This window comes from Jaculus jaculus, chromosome 12 (genome assembly GCF_020740685.1).
Source record: "Jaculus jaculus isolate mJacJac1 chromosome 12, mJacJac1.mat.Y.cur, whole genome shotgun sequence".
NCBI lineage: Eukaryota > Metazoa > Chordata > Mammalia > Rodentia > Dipodidae > Jaculus > Jaculus jaculus.
In genome coordinates, this window is record NC_059113.1 from 89,292,245 (window position 1) to 89,314,963 (window position 22,719).

Sequence of the window (22,719 nt, forward strand, 5' to 3'; positions counted from 1 at the left end):
CAGTGGTTAAGGCATTTGCCTGCAAAGCCTAATGACTTAGATTCAATTTCCCAGTGCCCATGTAAAGCCAGATGCACAGGGTGACACATGCATCTAGAGTTTGCAGTGGCTTGAGATCCTGGCACTTCCATTCTCTCTCACTGTCTCTCTTCTCCCCTGGAGTAAACACTTTCTCTCTTTCTCTCCCTCTCTCTGCTTGAAAACTAACAAGCAAGAAAGCAAGCAAACAAGCAAATGAAATAAAATAGTTTTGAAAGAGTCACAATCATGATGTTTACAGAAATGTCAAGTGCTATCTGCCAGTGAATACTGTTCAGGTATTGAGATTCAGGTTAGCCAGGGGGCCTCCTCAAGTCAATCAACCACCATCAGTTAGAAACTTGTGGATGAACCAGCTGCATAGGTTTTTCTGTTCAATGGTGGTTACCATCCAATTCAGATCAGGGCCACAGCAATAGCAGGAGGTGTTTGCTGGCCCATGAGAAGCCCTGGCTTGATGGAGGCTCAGAGGGGGAGTCACAGGAAGTATGCTGCTGTCAAGAAAGACCTGTTCCTGGGCTGGAGAGATGGCTTAGTGGTTAAGCACTTGCCTGTGAAGCCTAAGGACCCCGGTTCGAGGCTTGGTTCCCCAGGTCCCACGTTAGCCAGATGCACAAGGGGGCGCACGTGTCTGGAGTTCGTTTGCAGAGGCTGGAAGCCCTGGCACGCCCATTCTCTCTCTTTCCCTCCATCTGTCTTTCTCTCTGTGTCTGTTGCTCTCAAATAAATAAATAAATAAAAATTTAAAAAAAATTTTAAAAAAAAAGAAAGACCTGTTCCTGGACAGGGGAGGCTGAGGCAGTGTGATGTAGACAATGGATAAAAATACCTCTGATCAGGCTGGAGGGATGGCTTAGTGGCTAAGGAGTTTGCCTGCTAAGCCAAAGGACCCAGGTTTGGTTCCCCAAAACCCATGTCAGCCAGATGCACAAGGGGTCTCAAGTGTCTGGAGTTTGTTTGCAATGGCTGGAGGCTCTGGGGTGCCCATTCTCTCACTCTTCTCCCTCTTTCTCTGCCAAATAATAATAGTAATAATAATAATAATAAAAACACTTGTGATCTGAATCCTTCCCCTCTTCAGTGAAATGTGAGGTTTCTTCTGGAAAGTATAATGGGAAATGGTGCTCATTGTTATGGGAGATTCCTGGGCCACTAAATATGTTCTCATTCTCCACCCCATTACAGAGAAGTTGCAAAATGAAAATACCCCCAATTCTCAACTTTGGAAATATTTATTTACCTAAAGCACAGGCAGGCACATGGGACTGTGTTAAAACAACCAAAAATTACAAATAAAAATATCTGGGCTGGAGAGATGGCATAGCAGTTAAAGCATTTGCCTGCAAAGCCAAAGGACCCAGGTTTGATTCCCCAGGACCCACATAAGCCAGAAGCACAAGGGGCACATATGTCTGGAGTTCTTTTACAGTGGCTACAGGCTCTGGTGTGCCCATTCTCTTTTTGTTTCTCTTCTCTGTCTCTCTCCCTACCCTGCTTGAAAACAAATAAATAAAATTAAAAAAATAAAAATATCTATACCACCTGAATTTAAATAGCCTAATGGGTCAGGATCATAATAACCACGTCTCTTGTGAGTTGACATTGCTCCACAAAGAATCAATGTAGTTCATAAGTGTGACTCAGACTGGCAGTCTTCAAGATGCAGAAGGGCTACAAATCATAAATGTCCATTGAGAACTCAGGCCATGTAAGGGAAGCAGAGAAGAGCCAGTGGCATCAGTCACTACAGAATGTTGGGCTCTTCTCATTGGTTCTTACACAAGAAATCCTGGGCTGGAGAGATGGCTTAATGGTTAAGGAGCTTGCCTGCAAAGCCTGAGGACCCAGGTTCCATTCCCCAGCACCTACATAAAGCACATGCACAGAGGCACGAGGTACATGCCTCGGGACTTTGTTTGCATCAGCTACAGGCCCTGGCAGACCCATTCCTGCTCTATCTGCCTCTTTGTTTCTTTCTCTCAAATAAAATAAATAAATAAAATACAGAAAAAGTTTCATATAATGAATCCTGAGCCCAATACAGTGCACACATGTAATCCTAGGACTCTGAAGGCTGAGGCAGGAGTATTATGAGCCCAGCCTGGGTTACACAGAGAGAACTGTCTAAAAAAAATAAACAAAACAAAACAAAATGGTGTATAGAGTTTAGGGAAAAATAAGACTTTTCTGGTGTGTGTGTGTGGTTGATAGTGGTGATAGGTGTGTGTTCGTGTGTGTGAGTGCTGATGCTGTGAGATTGAGGACAGGTTAAGGTTTCAATCTTTGCTTTCCCCCTTGTTTAGAGGCACAGTCTCCTCGTTCACTGCTGTGTTTCCCAGGCTGGCTGGCCTGTGAGCTTCCAGGCTGTTCTCCTGCTCACTGTAGGCACAGTGAGGATATACATGCCTTTTATACAGTGCCCAGGCTTACGTGGGTCCTGAGACCAACCTGAGGCACTCGGGCATACACAGCAGGCGCTCCATCTGCTGAGATATCTCCCCAGTTCTCCTAAGACTATTTCTCAAGTTGCAGAAAAGGGACTTCAGTATAAGAGGTTTCTCCAAATGAAGAAAAGTGTGTTCAAAAGGGAGGTTGGTGGAAAAGGATTATGACCATGGTATTCACATTTAAGGAAGTTGTCCATAAAGAAGTTTTTGTTTTTTAAAAAAAAAAAAAGCAAACTGGGGCTGGAGAGATGGCTTAGCGGTTAAGCGCTTGCCTGTGAAGCCTAAGGACCCCGGTTGGAGGCTCGATTCCCCAGGTCCCACGTTAGCCAGATGCACAAGGGGGCGCACGCGTCTGGAGTTCGTTTGCAGAGGCTGGAAGCCCTGGCGCGCCCATTCTCTCTCTCTCCCTCTATCTGTCTTTCTCTCTGTGTCTGTCGCTCTCAAATAAATAAATAAATAAATAAAATGAACAACAAAAAAAAGCAAACTGTGTTTGTCCAATCATGTAAAGTCTTAAGAAAGAAACATAAATTATCTCGGTGTGTTGTAGGCATATGCTCCCCAAGACAGAAGGATGGGATGGAGTTGGGTTTGCAATTCCTTCCAAGTCCTGACTTTGTCTTTTCCCAGGATGAAAGAAGAAGTGCCGCAGAAGTCAGGAGGTGGCCGTATGTCTTGGTGTGTGTTGTTCTCTATGAGATGTTCTATTCTATGGGATGAGCCTGAGTATATGTCATGACGTCTTCAGCTTGCTCTACCTAAAGCCTTGGCATAGCCCAGAGATGCTACCCATGTTTATTTTCCTAGGAGTCAAGTGTGCTAAGTCAAATCCTACCCAGATTGGCTAGGCACCAAAGTACAGCCACAGTGTCCAACTGCTACAAATTAAAATGTGATTTAGTTCGGGAATGAGCCAAAGGGGCACTCAGTATTCCTATTTTAAAAACAATTAGCAGCAATATTTGAAATTTAACTACTAGCTACTTCTGGGGAAATGATACTTCCATGAGAGAAATTTGGAGCCATATAGGATTTCGTATGAAATTTAAGTATGGAGTAGGAGTGTCACTGGATTCTCTAACCAGACCAGAGAGCAGTGGGGTTGGCAGGGAGGCTGTGTGTACATCCTGAATCACAAGAATCAGGTCAAATGATACAAGTGTCTTCTTTAATTATAAAAGCTTCAAATATTTTGGAGACCAAAGGCACACACACATACATAGATGTACACATACATATGCACATACACATGTGAGTGAACACAAACAATATGGAGCACACCTGCATGTGCATAAGCATATGTGCACATGTGTACACATGGGGGGCACATAGAGGCACATACGTGAATGCACACAGACCTGAGCACACCCCTGCAGTGTGTAAGCACACACATGTGGGAGCATACATAGGTACACATGCCAATGCGGGCGCATGTGTGCGTGTGCACACACACACACACACACCAAAAACATGTTTCCTTAAAAAACAATCAGCTATAGCCAGAGACGTGAAAAGCACAACATCTTTATCTGATGATTTAAGTTACCAGCAATTTGTGGCGCTATTTTATTTTGCTAATGTTTCACATTCACTTTCATTAGTTTTTCACCTTGAGTATATTAAACACACGCAGCTCTGAGATGAAAATTTCATGCGTTGTCTCTAAATGCAGCTCAAAGCTCTCGTACGTCAAGGCGATCTGTGTTCTGCAAACAGGAGCCATGAAGGCAGCTGGTTCAGGGCACAGAAAACGCAGCAAATCAATGCCTGTCCTCAGAAAGTATGAGGGGCTCCCTCTGCAACAGAGCTCCTCTTATATTCCTAATTAGCCCCTTGGCGTGAAAGAGAACTGTGATATGTGATCTGATGCTCCTCCTCTGGCATCTTGGGACTGTCAACGTTCTCTTTATTCCCTGCCTTGGCAGTGATGAGTGACAATGAGCCGGGCGTCAGCGAAGCAGAGTTGGGAAGCGTGCAGGCTGGTTTCTGGATTTGGCTCGGAGGCCTCTTTACACTGTGCTTGATGTTATTATTGTTTTTTTTCTCTCCTCCTGTCTCCCTGTGTACTCCTCTGATTTGGCGGTCTGGCTTTTTTATTCCTGCCCTCTTCTGCTCAGGGAGGCAACAAACAGCAGCTGGCATCTTCACCAGCCACTACTTGTGGATTCACTTGATATAGCCATGGGAAAGGCTTCCAGAGCACCAGGCCAGCTGGCGGGATTCTCTGTTGTGTGTGTGTGTGGGTGGGGGGGGGCTTGGGGACACTAACCATGTGGCTGTGGAAGCTTGATGTCCGGCAGGACCAGATTTAAATGGCTCAGACTTCCTGTTTACTCAAGGTCTCCACAGAGATGCAAGAGGCTTGGAGCTCCACTCTTGGCCCCTCCCCTCCCCTCCCATTGCTGGGGAGAGACCCTTCTCTTTGAGAGCTAGGTGCGGGGTGGGGGGTGGGGGCAGCACCACAAATGTGGAATGTGGGTCCCCTTGGCGATGGAGCAGGGGTGATGACCAACTGCTGGTGTGGCGCTTAATCTTGGAAGAGATGCCCATGAGCTGTGCAAGCAAGACCTTGACACACAGGCACATGCAGTGGACAGGGCTAAAGGGCTGGGATGTGCTCAGACTGAGAAAAGAGGAGAGGAGACATGTCATCAGACATGGCCATTCTTTCTGGTCTTATTGGATAATGCCACTGCTGTGATTGAGGAAACACAGAAAATCGAGGTAAGGTGTTTTCTCCCTGCCTTGGGATCATGCAGAAAGACAGACTGCACAGTGCTGTGGGCTGTGCTGTGCTTACCGGGATCCCTAGGGCTTTAAGAATGTTCATCTTGCACATGGGGCAGGTGCGATGGTCTAGAAGCCAGGGGTCAACACAGGACTTGTGGAAAAGATGCCTGCAATGAGAAGCATACATCTTAGAGTGGAGGCAACTGACGGTCGGGCTCCAGTCTGCTATAATCCTGCGACCTGTCCCAGGTCATTCACCTGCTCAATGACCGAGTAAAGACCCCTGTGCCAAGGTGCTTCCCCACTACACTCTGTGGTGATAGACCCCTCCCCTTAAATCTGCTTGGGTCCAAAGAATGCCCTTTATAATTTGTAATTTATTCTTCTAAGTTTCAGAAAATGCACAGAATGGAGAGAGAGAGAGAGAGAGAGATTCTTCTCTTCCTCATTAGGAAAAATGTTCAATGGCAAGGATGCAAGGGGACCTTGTAGGATGATGCCACAAAGACTATTTTTTAAAATATTTTATTTATTTTATAGAGAAAGAGGAAGAGAGAGAGAATGGGTGCGCCAGGGCCTCCAGCCACTGCAAACGAACTCCAGACATGTGCGCCCCCTTGTGCATCTGGCTAATGTGGGTCCTGGGGGACTGAACCTGGATCTTTTGATTTTGCAGGCAAATGCCTTAACCGCCCAAGACCACTTTAAAATACATATATATATATTTAAATGCATATATGTGCATATATATATATACATGTATAGACACACATATATATATTATCTATACACACACACATATATATATTATCTATATACACACACACACATATATATATATATATTATCTATACACACACACACACACATATATATTATCTATATACACACACACATATATATATTATCTATACACACACACACACACATATATATACATATGCATGTATATACACATACATACAGAAAGAGAGAGAGAATGCAAATGGGCATACCAGGGCCTCTGGCCACTATAAACAAACTCCAGACACATGCACCACCTTGTGCATCTGGCTTTTGTGTGTTCTAGGGAATTGAACCTGAGTCGTTTGGCTTGGCAGGCAAGCGCCTTAACCACTAAGCCATCTCTCCAGCCCCAAAGGCTACTTTTTTGAAAACCCCCAGTTTCTTTTGCCACCATCCAAGGATAATTACAAAGTAAAGGGTGATTTACATAAGCATCTGGGGGCCTACACACGGGGAGCGGAGAGCCCTTGGCAGCACTGGCTCACATCCACACTGGACATTTTAAGCTGTGGGGGCTGCTGCTTGTCAATTCTCAGGCCAGAAGGGAAGTCTCTGGTTTCACCGGAGCTGAATGTGACTTGGCACAGCTGCCCTGCTCAAGTGTATTGCTAACCTCAAGCATCAGTGGCTGGGGCCTTTGTTGGGAACACTTTAAAGATAGCTTTCTAACTGAACTTCCAAGTTGGTCCCCTCGGAGTCACCGTAAGACCCCAGGCGATGAGTTGAAGCAGTCAGAATGTCCCACCCGGGCAAAAAGAGTGAGCACTTCCTGTTCACAGCAGAAGGGCTTCCTCAGGACATCCCAGCCTGCCTGTCACTCTCTCCCCAATAGGGCACTTTCACGTTCCTTTGTACTCAGACTTCAGTTGCTTTGGGTTTAGAGGGCTTTGGGCTCAGATTCTTAGAAATGATTCATGAATTAGAGGGGAGAGCTCAGGACATAAAACCTTTGAAGTGGGAAATCCAGAAGAACCCATGCCACTGACACGATCTACAGGATGGAGTTAGGTTGGTGATTCAAGTAGGTGAGTGACAACCAGGAAGCTGTGTTTCTCACTCATTGTTCAGGATGTCCTGCTTTGAGGTCTATCTCATTCATTCATTCCTTTATCCATTTTTTCCAGTGAGTATATATTGACAAGAATTGCGTTCAACACATAGAATCACTAGCATGATGGTGACCTGGCTCCTAGCCTTAGGAAGCACAGCAGGAAACACGGGGTTAACAACATATACATAGACTACTTGGTGACAACCTGGGGTACAGTATTGCAGATTATCACATTAGCACAGGAAGCTCAGGGGCAGCAGGGCTTGTAACTAGGAGATGCACTAGAGTCCAAGTGGACAGAACGTTTCACTAAGGAATCACACATCTGGGAGTTGAGCTGTGTTCACGAAAGGGAGGGAAGGAAAACTAATGCTCTAGCAGAATGAATAGTGCATGCAAGTGGCTCATGCAGCAGACCTGAGCCGGGCACTGGAAGTTTCCAGCCTCAGCAGAGCAGAATGATGAAGATATCTTTCTATGGCTTCCAAAGGTAATAGGAGATGTGAATGTCTGACAACTAAATTGGATGGAGTTTCTCCCCTGCATCCCTCTGAAAGCAATGCTCATCTCCCTATCTTCAGACTCCATTCCCAGTAAAGTTTTCATTCATTAGGTTGTGTACCAACTTGTGCTGATTCTGGGAAAAGTCAAACATTCTGGTCCCTTTCATTCTTCCTGGAACCAGGTCTCATTTGTTTAGGCACCTATGTAGGAGTCCCAGTAGTGGGTAGACCAATTATGTGCTCTTTTTAACACCTAGATAAGTTTCTTAATGTTCTCAGCCCTAAATGGGATCATCTGTAAAATGGGGTTATGTCTTTTCAAGCACAGAAGGCTTTCCCTGAGTCTCCAATCAATAAAAGCAGACCCCATTTTATTTCTGTATTTCATTGTTTCCATGTGTTAATTCTGCAATGCTATGTTACCCAGGGTACTGATTTAGGTGTTGCTATGAAGGTACTTGATCATTAAGTAAAGGAGGTTGTCTTAAATAATCTAGGTAGAACTTATCCAAGTACTCTAAAGGCTTTTAGAGCAAAACTGTAGCTTTCCTAAGGACAGCATCAGTTCCTGGCCCAAATTTGCTAACTCTTCAGCCTACCTTTCAGACTTACTTCAGCTCTGCACACCTTATATTCGTGCAAGCCAGTCTCTTGAAATATTAGTCTACCTGTCTTTCTTTCTCTCATCTCTATTTCTATTTCATCTTTGTCTTATTTCTACCTTTATGTATCTCCCACTGCTTCTGTTTCTCCATAGAACCCTGACCGACTCATCTTTCAATGAACATACAGGTTCTTTTATGGTGGCTTCTCTGGCACAGTTGATGGTCACGAAACATTTGCTGTGTTAGCAGGTAGTTATCTATCCAAGGGCCTATCTAGGTCTCTTTCCTGCCTGCATTTGGTCACCCGCTCTCTCTTCCTAAGCTGCTATCCCATTCATCGCTTTGTTTCTTTTTCGGCGAGGCTCCCTCATTCATCACCTCATCCTCTTTCTCTTCTCATTATTGCAATAGCATCTGAACCCTCTCTGTGCTGCTAGGCCTTTCCTGTTCTCTTCATCCCACTCACTGGTGCCAGATTTATCACCCAAAAATAGAGCGCTAGTTACGTCAGCCCCTGTTCTATTCTGTTCTGTGCTGGGATCTGGGTACAAAGATGAATAAGACAAGGTCCCTCCCTTCAAGGTGGCAGCACAGTCCTCTACCAGGTCTGTCTCACCACAGCGTAAAGACCACTGGAAGCTCGTATTCTTGGGCTCACTGTGTTCTGGCTTTTTGATCTGTGGAAGTTACCTTAGCTCTCGGATACTCAATCCTAATTGGTGACTATCTTATAGAAATGGGGCTTGCAAGTGAGCGGGAGGGGAGAGAGAGAGAAACTAACTAATGAATAATGCTCTGATACACATTTCCCCCAGAGGTGAGGACAAGTCCTGCAGGGTGTCAAAATGCACACATGTCTATCACCCCAGTAGTCAGGAAGCTGAGGAAAAGTTCAAGGCCAGTCTGGGCTACATATATGTCAAGACTCTGTCTCAAAAAAAGTCCCAAACAAAACCTTAAAACAGAATATCAGCCAGCACCACCACCACAAAACACAAGTCCTGGTACTCCTTTATTTTAAGCTACCATTAATCTTATTAACACCACTGCATAACATGTTAGTTTTAGACATTGCATAATTATTACGATTTTTACTCCTTAGTCATATGTTCTAGTCAGGATTGGTGGTGCCTACCTTTAATAACAACATTTGGAAACTCCTCTAAGGTTGGGGCTAGCCTGGTTTATACAGTGAGTTCAGGAACAATCAGGACTTCTAAGACCTTGTCTCAAAAATGCCCCCAAACAACAGAAATCATTTACAACATAGGAATCAAGTAACTGCAAACTAAAAACATGTTTAAAAAAAAAAAACAAAAAACTAAAAGAGGGCTGGAGAGATGGCTCAGTGGTTAAGGTGTTTGCCCGCAATTGCAAAGGACCTCGGTTCAATTCCCAAGGACCCACGTAAGCCAGATGCACAAGGTGGCACATGCGTCTGGAGTTTGTTTGCGGTGGCTGGAGGCCCTGGTGTGCCCATTCTCTCCCTCTATACCTCTTTCTCTTTCATTCTCTCAAATAAATAAATAAATAAATAAAATTTAAAAAATATTTAAAAAAAACTAAGAAAAAAGTATAGAAATAGCATTTATAAGGTGGCCACAGTTGCTATTTATTAACTAACATTTGCTTATTTCTACCACTACATTTTTTTTTTTTTTTTGAGGTAGGGTCCCACTCTAGCTCAGGCTGACCTGGAATTAACTATGTTGTCTTAGGGTGGCCTTGAACTCACAGTGATCCTCCTACCTCTGCCTCCTGAGTGCTGAGATTAAAGGTGTGTGCCACCATGCACGGCTCTATGACTACATTTCTTGTACCACTTATCAAATGAAAACTATATCCTTATAGTTGGGATGTTAGAGCAATTTTTTTTCTCCTAACTGGAAAAAAAAAAAACAGACTATATACAAGAACAGGGAGATAGTCTGGAGGCCAGTGAAATACACCAGTGGTCTAGCAAACATCGGGGAGGCGATGCTGATCCCAACTCGTCTAGGAATGCCTCACTGTCCTGTGAAGTGTCTTCCCATATCTTAACATGGGCCGCACGAGAGAAGATGCACAGAGCATTGATAGCCCGTGTCTTAACCACGCTGACAGATTGGACTATATCAAAGGATAGACCCGAACTGGATGTCCCCTTATTCACCCAAAGGGAAGAAATGTTTCTGAAAGAGTTCATAAGGTACCTGGTAAGCAAGGATGCATAAAATGCACAGTGCTGCTGAGGTATGAATGGGGAGTGCTCATGAAAATGCAAGCTAGACTCATCTCCACACTCCTTGATTTTGTTTTCCACTGCTCAATTAATCATGCATAAGAGTCCCAGTCCCACACCATGACATTTACCTTCTCTTGGAGAAGAAAAGAGGTCACTCTGTTGTGCCCCCTGAATAACTTTTATACACTTGTTCGACCCTACCTCCTGCTTTTGGGACTAAGGCTTCTGTGGCTTTGGCACCAGCGCAAGCTGTTTCACTCCCTTTAGAGAAATGCTTATTAAAAAATGTGATTCATCCAGGCATGGTGGCACAACCTTTGAACGCAGCACTCAGGAGGCAGAGGTAGGAGGTTCGCTATGAGTTCAAGGCCACCCTGTGACTACAGAGTGAATTCCAGGTCAGCCTGGACTATAGTGAGACCCTACCTGAGAAAAAAAAAAAAGTGATCCAGGGCTGGAGAGATGGCTCAATAGTTAAAGTGCTTTCCTGCAAAGTCTAATGACCTGGATTTGATTCCCTAGTACCCATGTCAACCAGATGCACAAAATAATACGCGTGTCTGGAGTTTGTTTGCAGTGGCTGGAGGCCCTGATATGCTCATTCTCCATTTCTCTCTTTCTGTGCTTGCAGATAATGAACAATTTTTTTTAAAAAATGTGATTCACTAAGGTACCTTAGAATCTCAACTCCCAGGCATTAACAGCCACTTCAAAAAGATATCCAAGAGTAGAGAGATGGCTTAGCAGTTAAGACACTTGCCTGCAAAGCCTAGGGGCTCATGTTCAACTCTACAGGTTCCATATAAGTCAGACGCACAGTGATGGAAGTGCATAATGTCACCCATGCTTACAAGGGGGCACACATGTCTGGAGTTCAACTGCAGGGTCTGGAGCCCCTGGCATGCCAATACTCTCTCTTTATCTCTCTCACATAAAAAGGCCAGTGTTTTGGGCTTGCCGCTAAAAAAATGATATCCAGTGGGGACAGAGAGATGACTTAGTGGTTAAGACACTTGCCTGCAAAACCTAAGGAACCAGGTTCGATTCCCCAGTACCCACATAACCCAGATGCACAAGGTGGTGCGTGTGTCTGGAGTTAATTTACAGTGGCTGGAAGCCTTGGCACACCCATTTTCTCCCTATCTTCCTCTCCCTCTCAAATAAATAAATAAACAAACAAATAAATAAAATATTTTTTAAAAAAGATACTCAGCGGTTCCCTGGGTAGCTGAAGTGTCTCTCTGGAGCCTTCATCATATTTACAAGGGTATCAGTGAAGCATAAAGAGTGAATTTAGGTGGATGAAGAAATCTGACAATGCTCACCACTTACTGTGTCCCTACTGTGTACTGGGCCAGCCACATACCCAATGGATTCACAACCATCTTCTGAGGTAAGAGTTCCCATTTTATGGAGGAAAAAAGGTGAAGATCATCAATTCAGTGAGCTAGTAAGCTGCAGAGTCAGGAAACCTCGGCCAAACATAGTCCGCCAACCAGTGCTTTGAGCCAACGCTCTGCTCATCTCCGTTCCCCACGTTAGTGGGCATAGATGGGTCGTGAAGGCATTTCCACCATTATTCTTTCCCAGTGTATTTATACAGTCTGACTTTGCGCTCAATCTCTCTGAGCCTTAATTTCTTTATCTATGACAAGCTCCTTTAGTGGTAGCCATGGGCATGTAACTAGTTCTGGCCAATAAGCTATGGAAAAGAAAATACCCACAGGGGCTGGGGAAATGGCTTAGCAGTTAAGGCACTTACCTAAGAAACCTAAGGACCTAGGTTTGATTACCCAGTACTCATGTAAAGCCAAGTGTACAAAGTGGCACATGCATCTGGAATTCATTTGCAGTGGCTGGAGGCCCTGATGTGCCCATTCTCTGTCTGTTTCTCTCTCTGCTTCTCTTTGCTTGCAAATAAATAAATAATAATCAGAAAGAGAAATAACATCCATGCCATGGCACTTTACTATTGGCCTGTCAATTACCAACATTGAAATGGTGGGTACTCCGTCAGGTCAGCTGCCTGCTGGGCAAACCAACTCTCCCTGATGAGACACAGGGGCTGTGAAGCTCGGATAAAACATCTGTGTGATGGAAAGCCTTTGGGAGCTGGCATTTTTGTTATTGCAGCAAAGACTAGTTGAATCTGACTAGCAAAATTATACAAGGGTGGCTGTAAGGACAAAATCCTTATATGTACAGTTATTGCATGTTATGGGTTCAGAGTATAAGCAGCGTTAATTATTTTTAATATTTTGTTTTTATTTATTAATTTGATATATCTATCATCTATATACATACACACACATATATATTTATATACATATACATATATATATATGTATATATATATATATGTAAATAGGCAGGGAGAAAGAGACAGAGAGAGAGAGAGAGAGAGAGAGAGAGAGAGAGGAAGAGAACGGGTGTGCCAAGGCCTCCAGTCACTGCAAACAAACTCCAGATATGTGCAACCCCTTGTGTATTTGGCTTATGTGGGTCCTGGGCAGTTGAACCTGGGTCCTTTGGCTTTGCAGGCAAATGCCTTAACTGCTAGGCCATCTTTCCAGCCCAGCATTAACTACTTTAAGTCATGTAGACACAGCATGGAACGTGTTACTAACAGATATAAAGACTACTGCCAGGGAACTCAGGGAAGAGAGCTGCTAGTTTGTGAGGAAATTGTGTGACTTAAGGATGGGGGAAAACGCTGAAGTATACAAACAGGAGGCAAGAGCTCCCAAGCAGAAGGCGTTTACATGAACCAGGGTAAAGAGGCAGTGTAACACAGGGGTAAGAAACTTGGATGGCTTGAATTGCATGCTACTTGAAATAGAAAAATGGAAAGTAAAGTTGCAAAACTGGACCAAATTAGCATTCTGAAATAACATGGATGGACTGAGCAGGAAAGTAGTGTGAACGGTGCAGAAAATAGCCACACACTGAGCTGGTTGGCATTCATCCTGTGGGTTTAGTTGGTTAATACGAGTCAGAGTGCCATATGTAACAAGGCTATGGTAGCAGAAGGCAGCCTTTGCTTTGTTGTAAGAATCATTAGAATTACATCAGAATCCATTTACCGCAGCATGCCACTTTCTTCCATGTTACCTGTTTTACATCCCTCCACTAAGTGACAGATGAGTCACTGTCACTTGTCGAGGTTGTACATAAAATATGTGAAGCAATCTGAGAAAAACAGAGAGAAAACACCCACAGCAAATTTTGGTCATAAATATGATATGACTGACTCATGGGGAAATTCTATGAAATAGGTTCTTTGTTAATCTAAACTTTTCCCATCACCTTAAGTGAACTTACAGTGCACAATCGAATGCAGAAATCATAAGTGAGCTTGGACACTTATTAGGTGTGAATATGCTCTGTACACATCACCAAATGAGGAGGTATACCACTGTGACCTCAGAGATCCCCCTTGCTTCCTACAGGCCTCCACCAGAGATTAGTTTGGATGGTTATTAAATTTTATATAAATGGCATCTTCAAGTGTGAACTCATTCCGCTCCCCTCTTGGTGGCTTCTTTTACGTAACGTAATGGTTTCCCTGTGCATGGGTGCTTTGATATGCATCGATAGGCTCCTTTCACTGCTGAGAGGTACGCCACTGACTAGATGTACCACAAAGGTTTACTGATTTTCTGCACAAACGAGTTACTTTCATTTGCTTGCTATTGTGAATAAACATGCAGCCATCATTATCATGCATGCCTTCCTGTGAACATACGTGTTCATTTCTCTTGGGCTTACATCCAAGAATTAAGATGCTTTGTCACACAGCTGTGTGTATGCCACACTCCTAGAAACTGTCACATTTCCCAAGTGGTCCTTCCATTTTCAACTCCCATCATATTTAATTTTTATCACTTTTTATTTGGCCAAGCTCATCAAACTATGTTGCTGAAGGAATTTTCAAGAAGGTGCTTTTTGTAAACAACAACAGGTAATGGGGTGCAATACAGCAGCCCACGTTTTCAGGTCAATTTTGAGGATGTAATGAAACTGATCAGTTAAATTGTTTCTCAATAGAGAAGGCTTTAAGGAAAGAGAGACAAAAACATAAGGTTAAAAAATCATAAATTTTATATATACATAACTTTTTAAACTCTGTCAATCACAAAGCATCGTAAGAGCTGAAGAGATGGCTCTGTGGTCAAATGTGCTTCCTGTGCAAACATGAGGACCTGAGAGGGTCTGAGTCTGCCCAAGTTCACATCTTCAGGACCCACATTAGACAGCTGGGCATGGCCACATATTTGTAGAGAAGTAGACACCAGGGAATTGCTGGAGTTTGGGCAATATCTCAGAGATCATTCAAGGGTCAAAACAAGAGTAGGTGGAAGAGACACCATAGGCTTCTGACACAGAGCACGGAGAAGCCTGGCTGGAATTCAGAAGAGAGCCAGTCCCCAGACAGTTAGCTTGTCTAGTGCTGGAAATGCTACATGAGCTGCTGGGGAAAAGTGGCCAACGATGGTCTGAGAAACCAGAGATCTAAGCTACTCAGAAGAAAACACCCTGATACAAGGTACACGCCAGTGCGCTAGTGGTACACAGCCTCAGTGGGCAGTCAATAGCTTTCTGATTGGCTCAGAGATCCATTCAGTGTAAAGGAACCCATATCTGGAATTGGGAACCAGACCAGAATCTTATGGAGACAAAGGTTATGTTTTCCAGTGTCAAGCTTTCACTAGTCTTTGACTAAAAGAGGGGTTACACACATCAAATTCTCCCTAAATGAATACTGCTTATCCCATTTAAACTATTCTGATTTCACTCTCCACTGGAGAATCTGTTCTTCTTTTTCAGAAGGTAGCAAGACCTGAAGAGATAAACTACCCCTTGCACTTTAGCCCATCCACAGTTGAAACCACAGATGAATTGGGGAGATGAGCAAGAGAGCTGCTTCCATGGTGAACCTGACAATCAGCACCAGGGTGAAGGAGACAGACCCTGAGGTCTACCAAAGCACAGTTCCAGAGGCTCCTAGGAGCTCATCACTGAAGTAGATTTAAAACTCACCCACCACGGCTCAGGAAGTTTTGCAGAAGAGGGGGGCGGAAAGATTGTAAGAGCCACAGGTTGAGACATCATGCCCAGAGGCATTCTCTGTCCCCCCAAATAACTGACCACTGCTCTCACAATGCATAAACCACAACCCCACGAGGAATACCTGAAACTCCATGAAGGAGAGCCCCCAATGAAATGGGGGTAGGAACGAGGCCAAAGAGGGTACCAACACATGCTGTATACATATGAACTATGTTAACAATAATTATAAAACATTAAAAAAAGAATGGATGGAAGAGCAATGAGAAGGATACCCAAGGTTCTGTCTGTCCACCTTAGGTGAGCTCACCCCACTGCAAGGGCACATGAGTGCACACACAGCACCCCATACACACACCACCTTACACACAAGCAAAAAACCAAAACAAAACAAAAAGAATCATACAACAGAGGACTGGAAAGATAGTTCTGTGGATGAAGTGCTTGCTGCACAGCCTGAGCACCTGAGTTTAGAACTCCAGGCCCCAGGTAAAAGCCAGAGGCTGTTGTGGGCTTCTGTAATCCCAGCATGCCTTCGCTGAGAGAAGTGGAGACCCGGGAATTCTCTGGAAGTTTGCCAGCCAGCCAGTTGGTAAATTCAGCAGTGAACAACAATGAAAACGAGAGACCCTGCCTTAAAATTACATGGAAGGTGAGGCCGTGTCTCTAGAAAGTTGTGTTCTGACCTCCACACACATTCCCTTGCATGTACACGCCCACACTCACATGCATGAACAAGCACACATACACATCACAATCATACACCAAAAAGCATCATTAAATCAAACAAAAAAAAGTTAAGTGAGAAAAGCAAGAGTTACCAAAAACTAAAAGCATTAAAATGAGTCAATACATGTAATAGTTTTTGGTTCTACCTCCCCTTCTATTCTAACCTCTAAAATAAGGAAACATACTCTAATCAATGACAATTTGCATTAGGAATAATATTATATCAAGAGCTTGCATTGATGAAAAGTGTTATCTCAGAGAAATAAAAACTAGTGGAAATTTAAACTGCCTTAATATTTGGCTATCAGATAGGAAAGCAGGCTTAAACAATCTTACTTCATGGTTCTGAGGGTTCTGAGGTAAACACTTTCCCATATCCGTAGTGAAATGTCAGTCATTACCACCTTTAGGAAAGCAGTTAGATAAAGTTTCCCAAGGTACTTCTGAGTTATTTGGTGCTCTGTACATTCACTTTAAAAAGTATAAGTATCCTGAGGCTGGTGGGATGGCTCAGCAGTTAAACCACTTGCCTGCAAAGCCTGATGACCTGGGTTTGATTCTCCAGTATCCACATAAAGCCAGGGGCACAAAGTAGGACATGCATCTGGAATTCATTTGCCCCAGAGTGCCCATTCTGTCTGTCTGTCTGTCTCTCTTCTCTCTACCTCTGCCTGCTAGCAAATAAATAAATAAATGAATGAATAAATGTATATGAAAAGTATATGTATCCTAAGGATAAATTCAGAAGCCCAAACAAAATCCCATGGTGATGATTCTAAACTGATGAAATATTAGAAACAAATTCAATGACAATCAATAGGAGATCAATAAACCCAAACAATGGATTATTATGCAACCACTAGTTTACTTTAAAATATCTCAAGTTAAAGGAAAGTACTTTTTAAAATTGTAACTAGGAAAGTAAAAAGAACAATATTGTGTGATTATGTAATGCATAGAAACAAGCATGCATGATGTGGGTTAAAATGTGTTATAAAATTAATTGTACCAAATAATTGTTATATCTGAAGAGTGCCTTTGTCATCTTTTTTATATATTACTTATTTTATTTTCAAAAAACTTCCAGAATCTGTAATGGAATCCCTGAACATTAGAGTTAAAAAAAAACCCACATGTAAACAAAGAACTATAAATAGAATGGTCCATCATTTAATTTGTACACCATGGACTTAAAATAATAAGTTAAATGTGATGAACACAGTGAATAACCATCACTTTTTTTCAAACAAAGGAACACAGAGAAAAATCTGTTTCCAATCAGGCACATGTCTAAGGCACAGAGGGCTAAACTCAGGACAGACCATTTCTGATCAGCTAGAAAGTGTTTCTCTAGTTTCTACCCTATGAGCCATAGAATCCTTATAAGATTCCAGCATTGTCAGTGCGTGCATATGTGTGTGTACAGTGTATGTGTGCATGTGCATGTATGTGTGTGTGAGCGTGCACATGCACGTGTTTGGAGGTCGGAGGATAATTTTTAGGTTGGTATGTGTTTCCACCCCTTTGAGGAAGGATCTCTTGTTGACCATTCTGTTCCAAGCTTCTTGGAGATTCTGTCTCCATCTCCATCTCCCATCATACCATGTGTATGCTGGGATTACAGAAACAGGCCACATTCTCTGGCTTTTACATGGGTTCTGGGGACCTGAACTCAGTACTCATGCCTATGAGGCAGGCAATTTTATCCACTCCCCAAGTTCTTACTTATAAAGACCATGGCATTTTCTGTCCTTACAGACTTTAAGTCCATTTGACACATCTTAACATCAGACCAGCCCCTGAGGTTTAGTAATGTTAAGGCTGAGTCCATTCTGAGTGATCTCAGTAGAACTTGGTTAGGTTTGTTTGAATGTTCAGATATTATAATGATACTCATTTTTTTTTTTACAGCAGGCCATGAATTGCCATATCAGGTTATTGATTATGATCTTGCCATGCCTAGCAGTGATATGGAGAGCCCTTGCCTGCCCCCAAAGGGGAAGTTCACACATGAATATCAAGGTACAACTCTGTGCCTTCACTGTCATTATGGGTTGATTCATGGTACAAAGACCACATGAGCATTTGGGGAGCCACAGGGTGGGCAGGGTGAGAACTGCCCAGGAGGTCTTGGTTGGAAGCATCCAGAGAAGACAAAGTCTCTCAGGCATATGGAACAAATCTTGGTAAAGGCTAGTTGGCCATAAGCCGTGTTCAAGAGGCATTTTCAGTGTGGGCACTGTGCTCTCGTTCTCTCTCATACGAGCTCAGTGTTGCAGTCAGATTCTCATTGCTGGTAAAGAGCACCAAACCAAGAGCAGCTTGTGGGAGAAAGTGTTTATTTTGGCTTACAGACTAGAAGGAGAGCTCCATGCTGGCAGGGGAAATGATGGCATGAGCAGAGGGTGAGCATCACCTCCTGGCCAACAGAAGGTGGACCACAGCAACAGGACAGTGTGCCAAACACTGGCATGGAGAAGGTGTCTGTAACGCCATAAGCCCGCCCCCAACAAGTACACTGCTTCCAGGAGGCTCCGGTTACCAAATTGCCACCAGCTGGGAACCTAGCATTCACAACACCTAAGTTTATGGAGGACACCTGAATCAAACCACCACAATTCAATCTTATTAATTTGATTGTAAGATGGCTGGGCCTTTGGAAGGCAAGTCACTCTTTGACCCACAAGACATCTGCTTGTTCAGGAAGTTTTGCATATGGACTCTTCTCCTGTTTCCCATGCACTTTATACCAGCTGTCTCCCAGAGCTGCATCTCTGCAAGGGGAAACTGGTACCACTCCTTGGGGACAGGAGTTAATGGAATACTGTAATTGAGAGGTCAAGCAACAAATAGAGCCAGGTTAAACATATATACAGATCAGTCACATCAACTGAGAAAGAAAAGCAGGTGGCTGGCTGACTGGCTAGATGGACAATTTATGTGGCTCTTGTTCATTTACAGACATATGACACCTAAGTAACAAATCTTTAAAGAACCCATTGGAACAAGAATACCAACTTTAGGTTTTGAATTTTCAATAGTCTTCAAAAATTTCTTTTCTATGTCTCCAGGCCTCTGGTTCAATCATTAAAATGTCATTAGACTTTTTTTTTTTTTTTTTTTGCAAGTCAAGCTATCGATCATCCCAGTTAAACATACAAGCTTCGTCTGTTCCTCCACAATTACTTTGTATTGCCTAAGCCATTTATTCTGGTTTTGATTTTTTTAAAAGATACTTATTTATATTTTTTTTAGAGACAGACACAGAGAGAGAAAGAGGCAGACAGAGACAGCGAGAGAATGAGCACACCAGGGCCTCCAGCCACTGCAAACAAACTCCAGACGCAAGTGCCACTTGGTGCATCTGGCTTATGAGGGTACTGGGGAATTGAACCTTGGTCCTTAGGCTTTGCAGGCAAGCTCCTTAACCACTAAGCCATCTCTCCGGCACTGGTTTTGATTTTTTTATTTTAAAAAATCTTAAGACTGAGTTTCACGTAACCCAGGCTATACTCACACCCACTATGCAGTCAACGATGCCCTTGAATTCTGTATTTTCCTGCCTCCACCCCTTGAATTCTGGGATTATAAGTATATGCCACTATGACAATCTCTGCCATCTTTTCTAACACTGATTATGTGAATAACATTCTGATGTTTGTAAAACTACAGATTTATATTTAAAATGTTTTTAAAAAGACACAGAACAATGTATCCTATGTTCAAAAATACCAAAGGAACACTTGGACTAATACAGAAATTTCATCACACATTCTTGTAAAGGAGAATAGAGAAGGAGAATGAAACCATTATCTAGCACACATGGTTCTTTGCCTACATAACTCAGTTGTGGGAGTGTTTGGGGGGGGGGTTGGAAAACTGTCTGCTAAGGCAAAGCTCTCCACTGCCCACCAGAGCTACGTGGTGTGACCCTGAAGGTGATTCTTCAAGAACATATAGAGAAATCAAGCTGGAAATGAGCTGGAAGCTTCCTCCCTGCTGGCTAGCTATTACAGACTGGATGATGCTTTGCATAGCAGACTTTGCAAACATGTCCTAACTGGTCCCTCTGAATCCAGTTACATCCCTTTGAGCCACACCTGACGCTTCTGCCAGTGTGCTGGGTAGAGATACCTCTTCCCCAGGCAAGCAGGCTCCTGGCACACAGTTGATAATGCAGCCCCCTCAGCTGCAGGCAGGCCCTGAAGGATCTGGGCACCTCCTCTCCTGACTCATCCATCATCTATTCCTAATGGAGAATTACACTGTAACAGGTCCAGTCACCCCAGGATTCCTCTAACTGACTGGAAAAGTCCCTCAGTACAACTTTCAGGATTATAACTAGTCAATTTGAATCTTAATCATAGAAACTAGGAGGTAGTCTCACATCTGAATGGAGAGTTTTTAAAATAGCCTATTTGATAATACTAACTGGAAATAACTTAAATTTCCCAGATAGGCAAAAAACTTTATAGCATATGGGTGCTACAGTTTGAATTTGAAATGTCTCCCAAAGGGCTATTATGTATAAAAAGCTTGGCACTGGGCTGGAGAGATGGCTTAGCGGTTAAGCGCTTGCCTGTGAAGCCTAAGGACCCCGGTTCGAGGCTCGGTTCCCCAGGTCCCACGTTAGCCAGATGCACAAGGGGGTGCACGCATCTGGAGTTCGTTTGCAGAGGCTGGAAGCCCTGGTGCGCCCATTCTCTCTCTCTCTCCCTCTATCTGTCTTTCTCTCTGTGTCTGTCGCTCTCAAATAAATAAATAAAAATTAAAAAAAAAAAAGCTTGGCACTATTTAGAAGCAGTGGACACTTAAAAGGAGGTCTTAGCTGGGCGTGGTGGCGCACGCCTTTAATCCCAGCACTTGGGAGGCAGAGGTAGGAGGATCGCTGTGAGTTCGAGGCCACCCTGAGACTCCATAGTGAATTCCAGGTCAGCCTGGGCTAGAGTGAGACCCTACCTCGAAAAACCAAAAAAAAAAAAAAAACCAAAAAAAAAAAAAAAAAGGAGGTCTTATGTCATTGGTAGCATGTTTTCAAAGTGAGGAGAGGGACCTTGACCCCTCTTCCTTTTCATGTCCTGTCATGTTGAGTGGCTTTGCAACATGCTATTGTCATGATGTTTTGTATGACCACATGCTATTGTCATGATGTTTTGTATGACCACATGCCCAAGAGCAGTAGGGCCAATCCATGATGGATGAAGGCTTTCAAAACTGTGTACCACAAGCAACTTTCTCTCCTTATGAGATTGTTATCTTGCGTATTTTTTATACTAATGGAAAGACAGGGATATGATATAAAATTATAAATGATGATACAGTTTTTGAAGGCATGGAGAATGTTTGTTCCAGAAAGGACACTGAGGTCACTGAGAAGATTCAAATATCAAAAAGATTCTGTGAGAACAAAAGAAGAAAGAAAAGTATAAACGAAGACACAGAGAAGAGTCAGATATGAGGCTAAAGCAGTCTTTGGCTATAGTTGAGTCATGAATTTGGCCTTTAGCTTTCCATCAATAAACAGAGAAAACTTTTGGGTAGTGTGATACCTTAGCATCGACAATATAAAAACATCCCCCTCAGTTAGGAAAATTATAGTTATTCCACACAGGAATTGCTCTGGTGGGTTCCCAAGAAGGAATCAGAGTACACATTGCTGAGTCACAGTGGTGAGTCCTGGAAGAGTCTTCACATTGCTGAGTAATAGTGGTGAGTTCTGGAAGATTCTTCCTCTTTTTTTAAAAATTTGTTTTTGAGATGGCCTAACTGCTAAGCCATCTCTCCAGCCCTAGTCCATGCTTTTATTTTATTATTTTTCATTACATTTTGTGTGTTTGGGTGGTGTGCATGTATGTGTGTGCTCATATGTATATGTGTGGGATCATGTATGTATGCGTGATTACACATTATAGGTCAAAGTCAGTGTCTTCCTCAATTGCTGTCTGCCTTTTATTTATTTATTTTTAATTTTCGGAAATAAGGTCTCTGAGCCTAGAGCTCATTGATTCGGCAAGATTAGCTAGCCAGCAAGGCCCTGTGCTCCTCCTATCTGTGCCCCCTCAGTTCTGGGATTGCAAATGGATACTGCCATGCCTGGCTTTATGTGGGTACTGGGAATCCAAATTTGGGCCCTCTTGCTTGCACAGCAAGTACTTTCCTAATGGGTCCATCTCCCCAACCCATATTTATTATTATTTTTAAAATGAATTTACATTGCTACAGTTCATTTGTGAGAAAATATGATGACTGAATTACATTTCAACTACTATTTCCAAGTTTTTTTTTTTTTTTTTAATATACTAGCTGAAAAAGTACCTGGAATCTAGTTTGACAATAAAAAGTTGATGTATCACAATAAATAATTAGGGACAAGAGCAGAAGCAGGGAAATTAGTGAGAAACTAGTCTTCTGTGTCTGCCATGGTGGGACAGGATGAGGAATACTGAGCAGCTTCTCAACGGATTCCTTTAAAAAAATCATGTTTTAGGGCTGGAGAGATGGCTTAGCAGTTAAGCTGTTTTCCTGCAAAGCCTATGGG

General features: G+C 43.1%; 1 protein-coding gene across 2 annotated transcripts in view; it reads right to left on the minus strand.

Moving 5' to 3' along the window:
- Positions 1 to 22,719, minus strand: part of Rnf150 (ring finger protein 150) — a 276,700-nt gene that overhangs the window by 72,292 nt on the left and 181,689 nt on the right. For both annotated transcript variants that reach the window (XM_004655834.2, XM_045130660.1), the window contains exon 5: positions 5,287 to 5,383. In XM_004655834.2, coding sequence (XP_004655891.2) covers positions 5,287 to 5,383 — 97 coding nt within the window. The remainder of the gene's footprint in view (positions 1 to 5,286; positions 5,384 to 22,719) is intronic.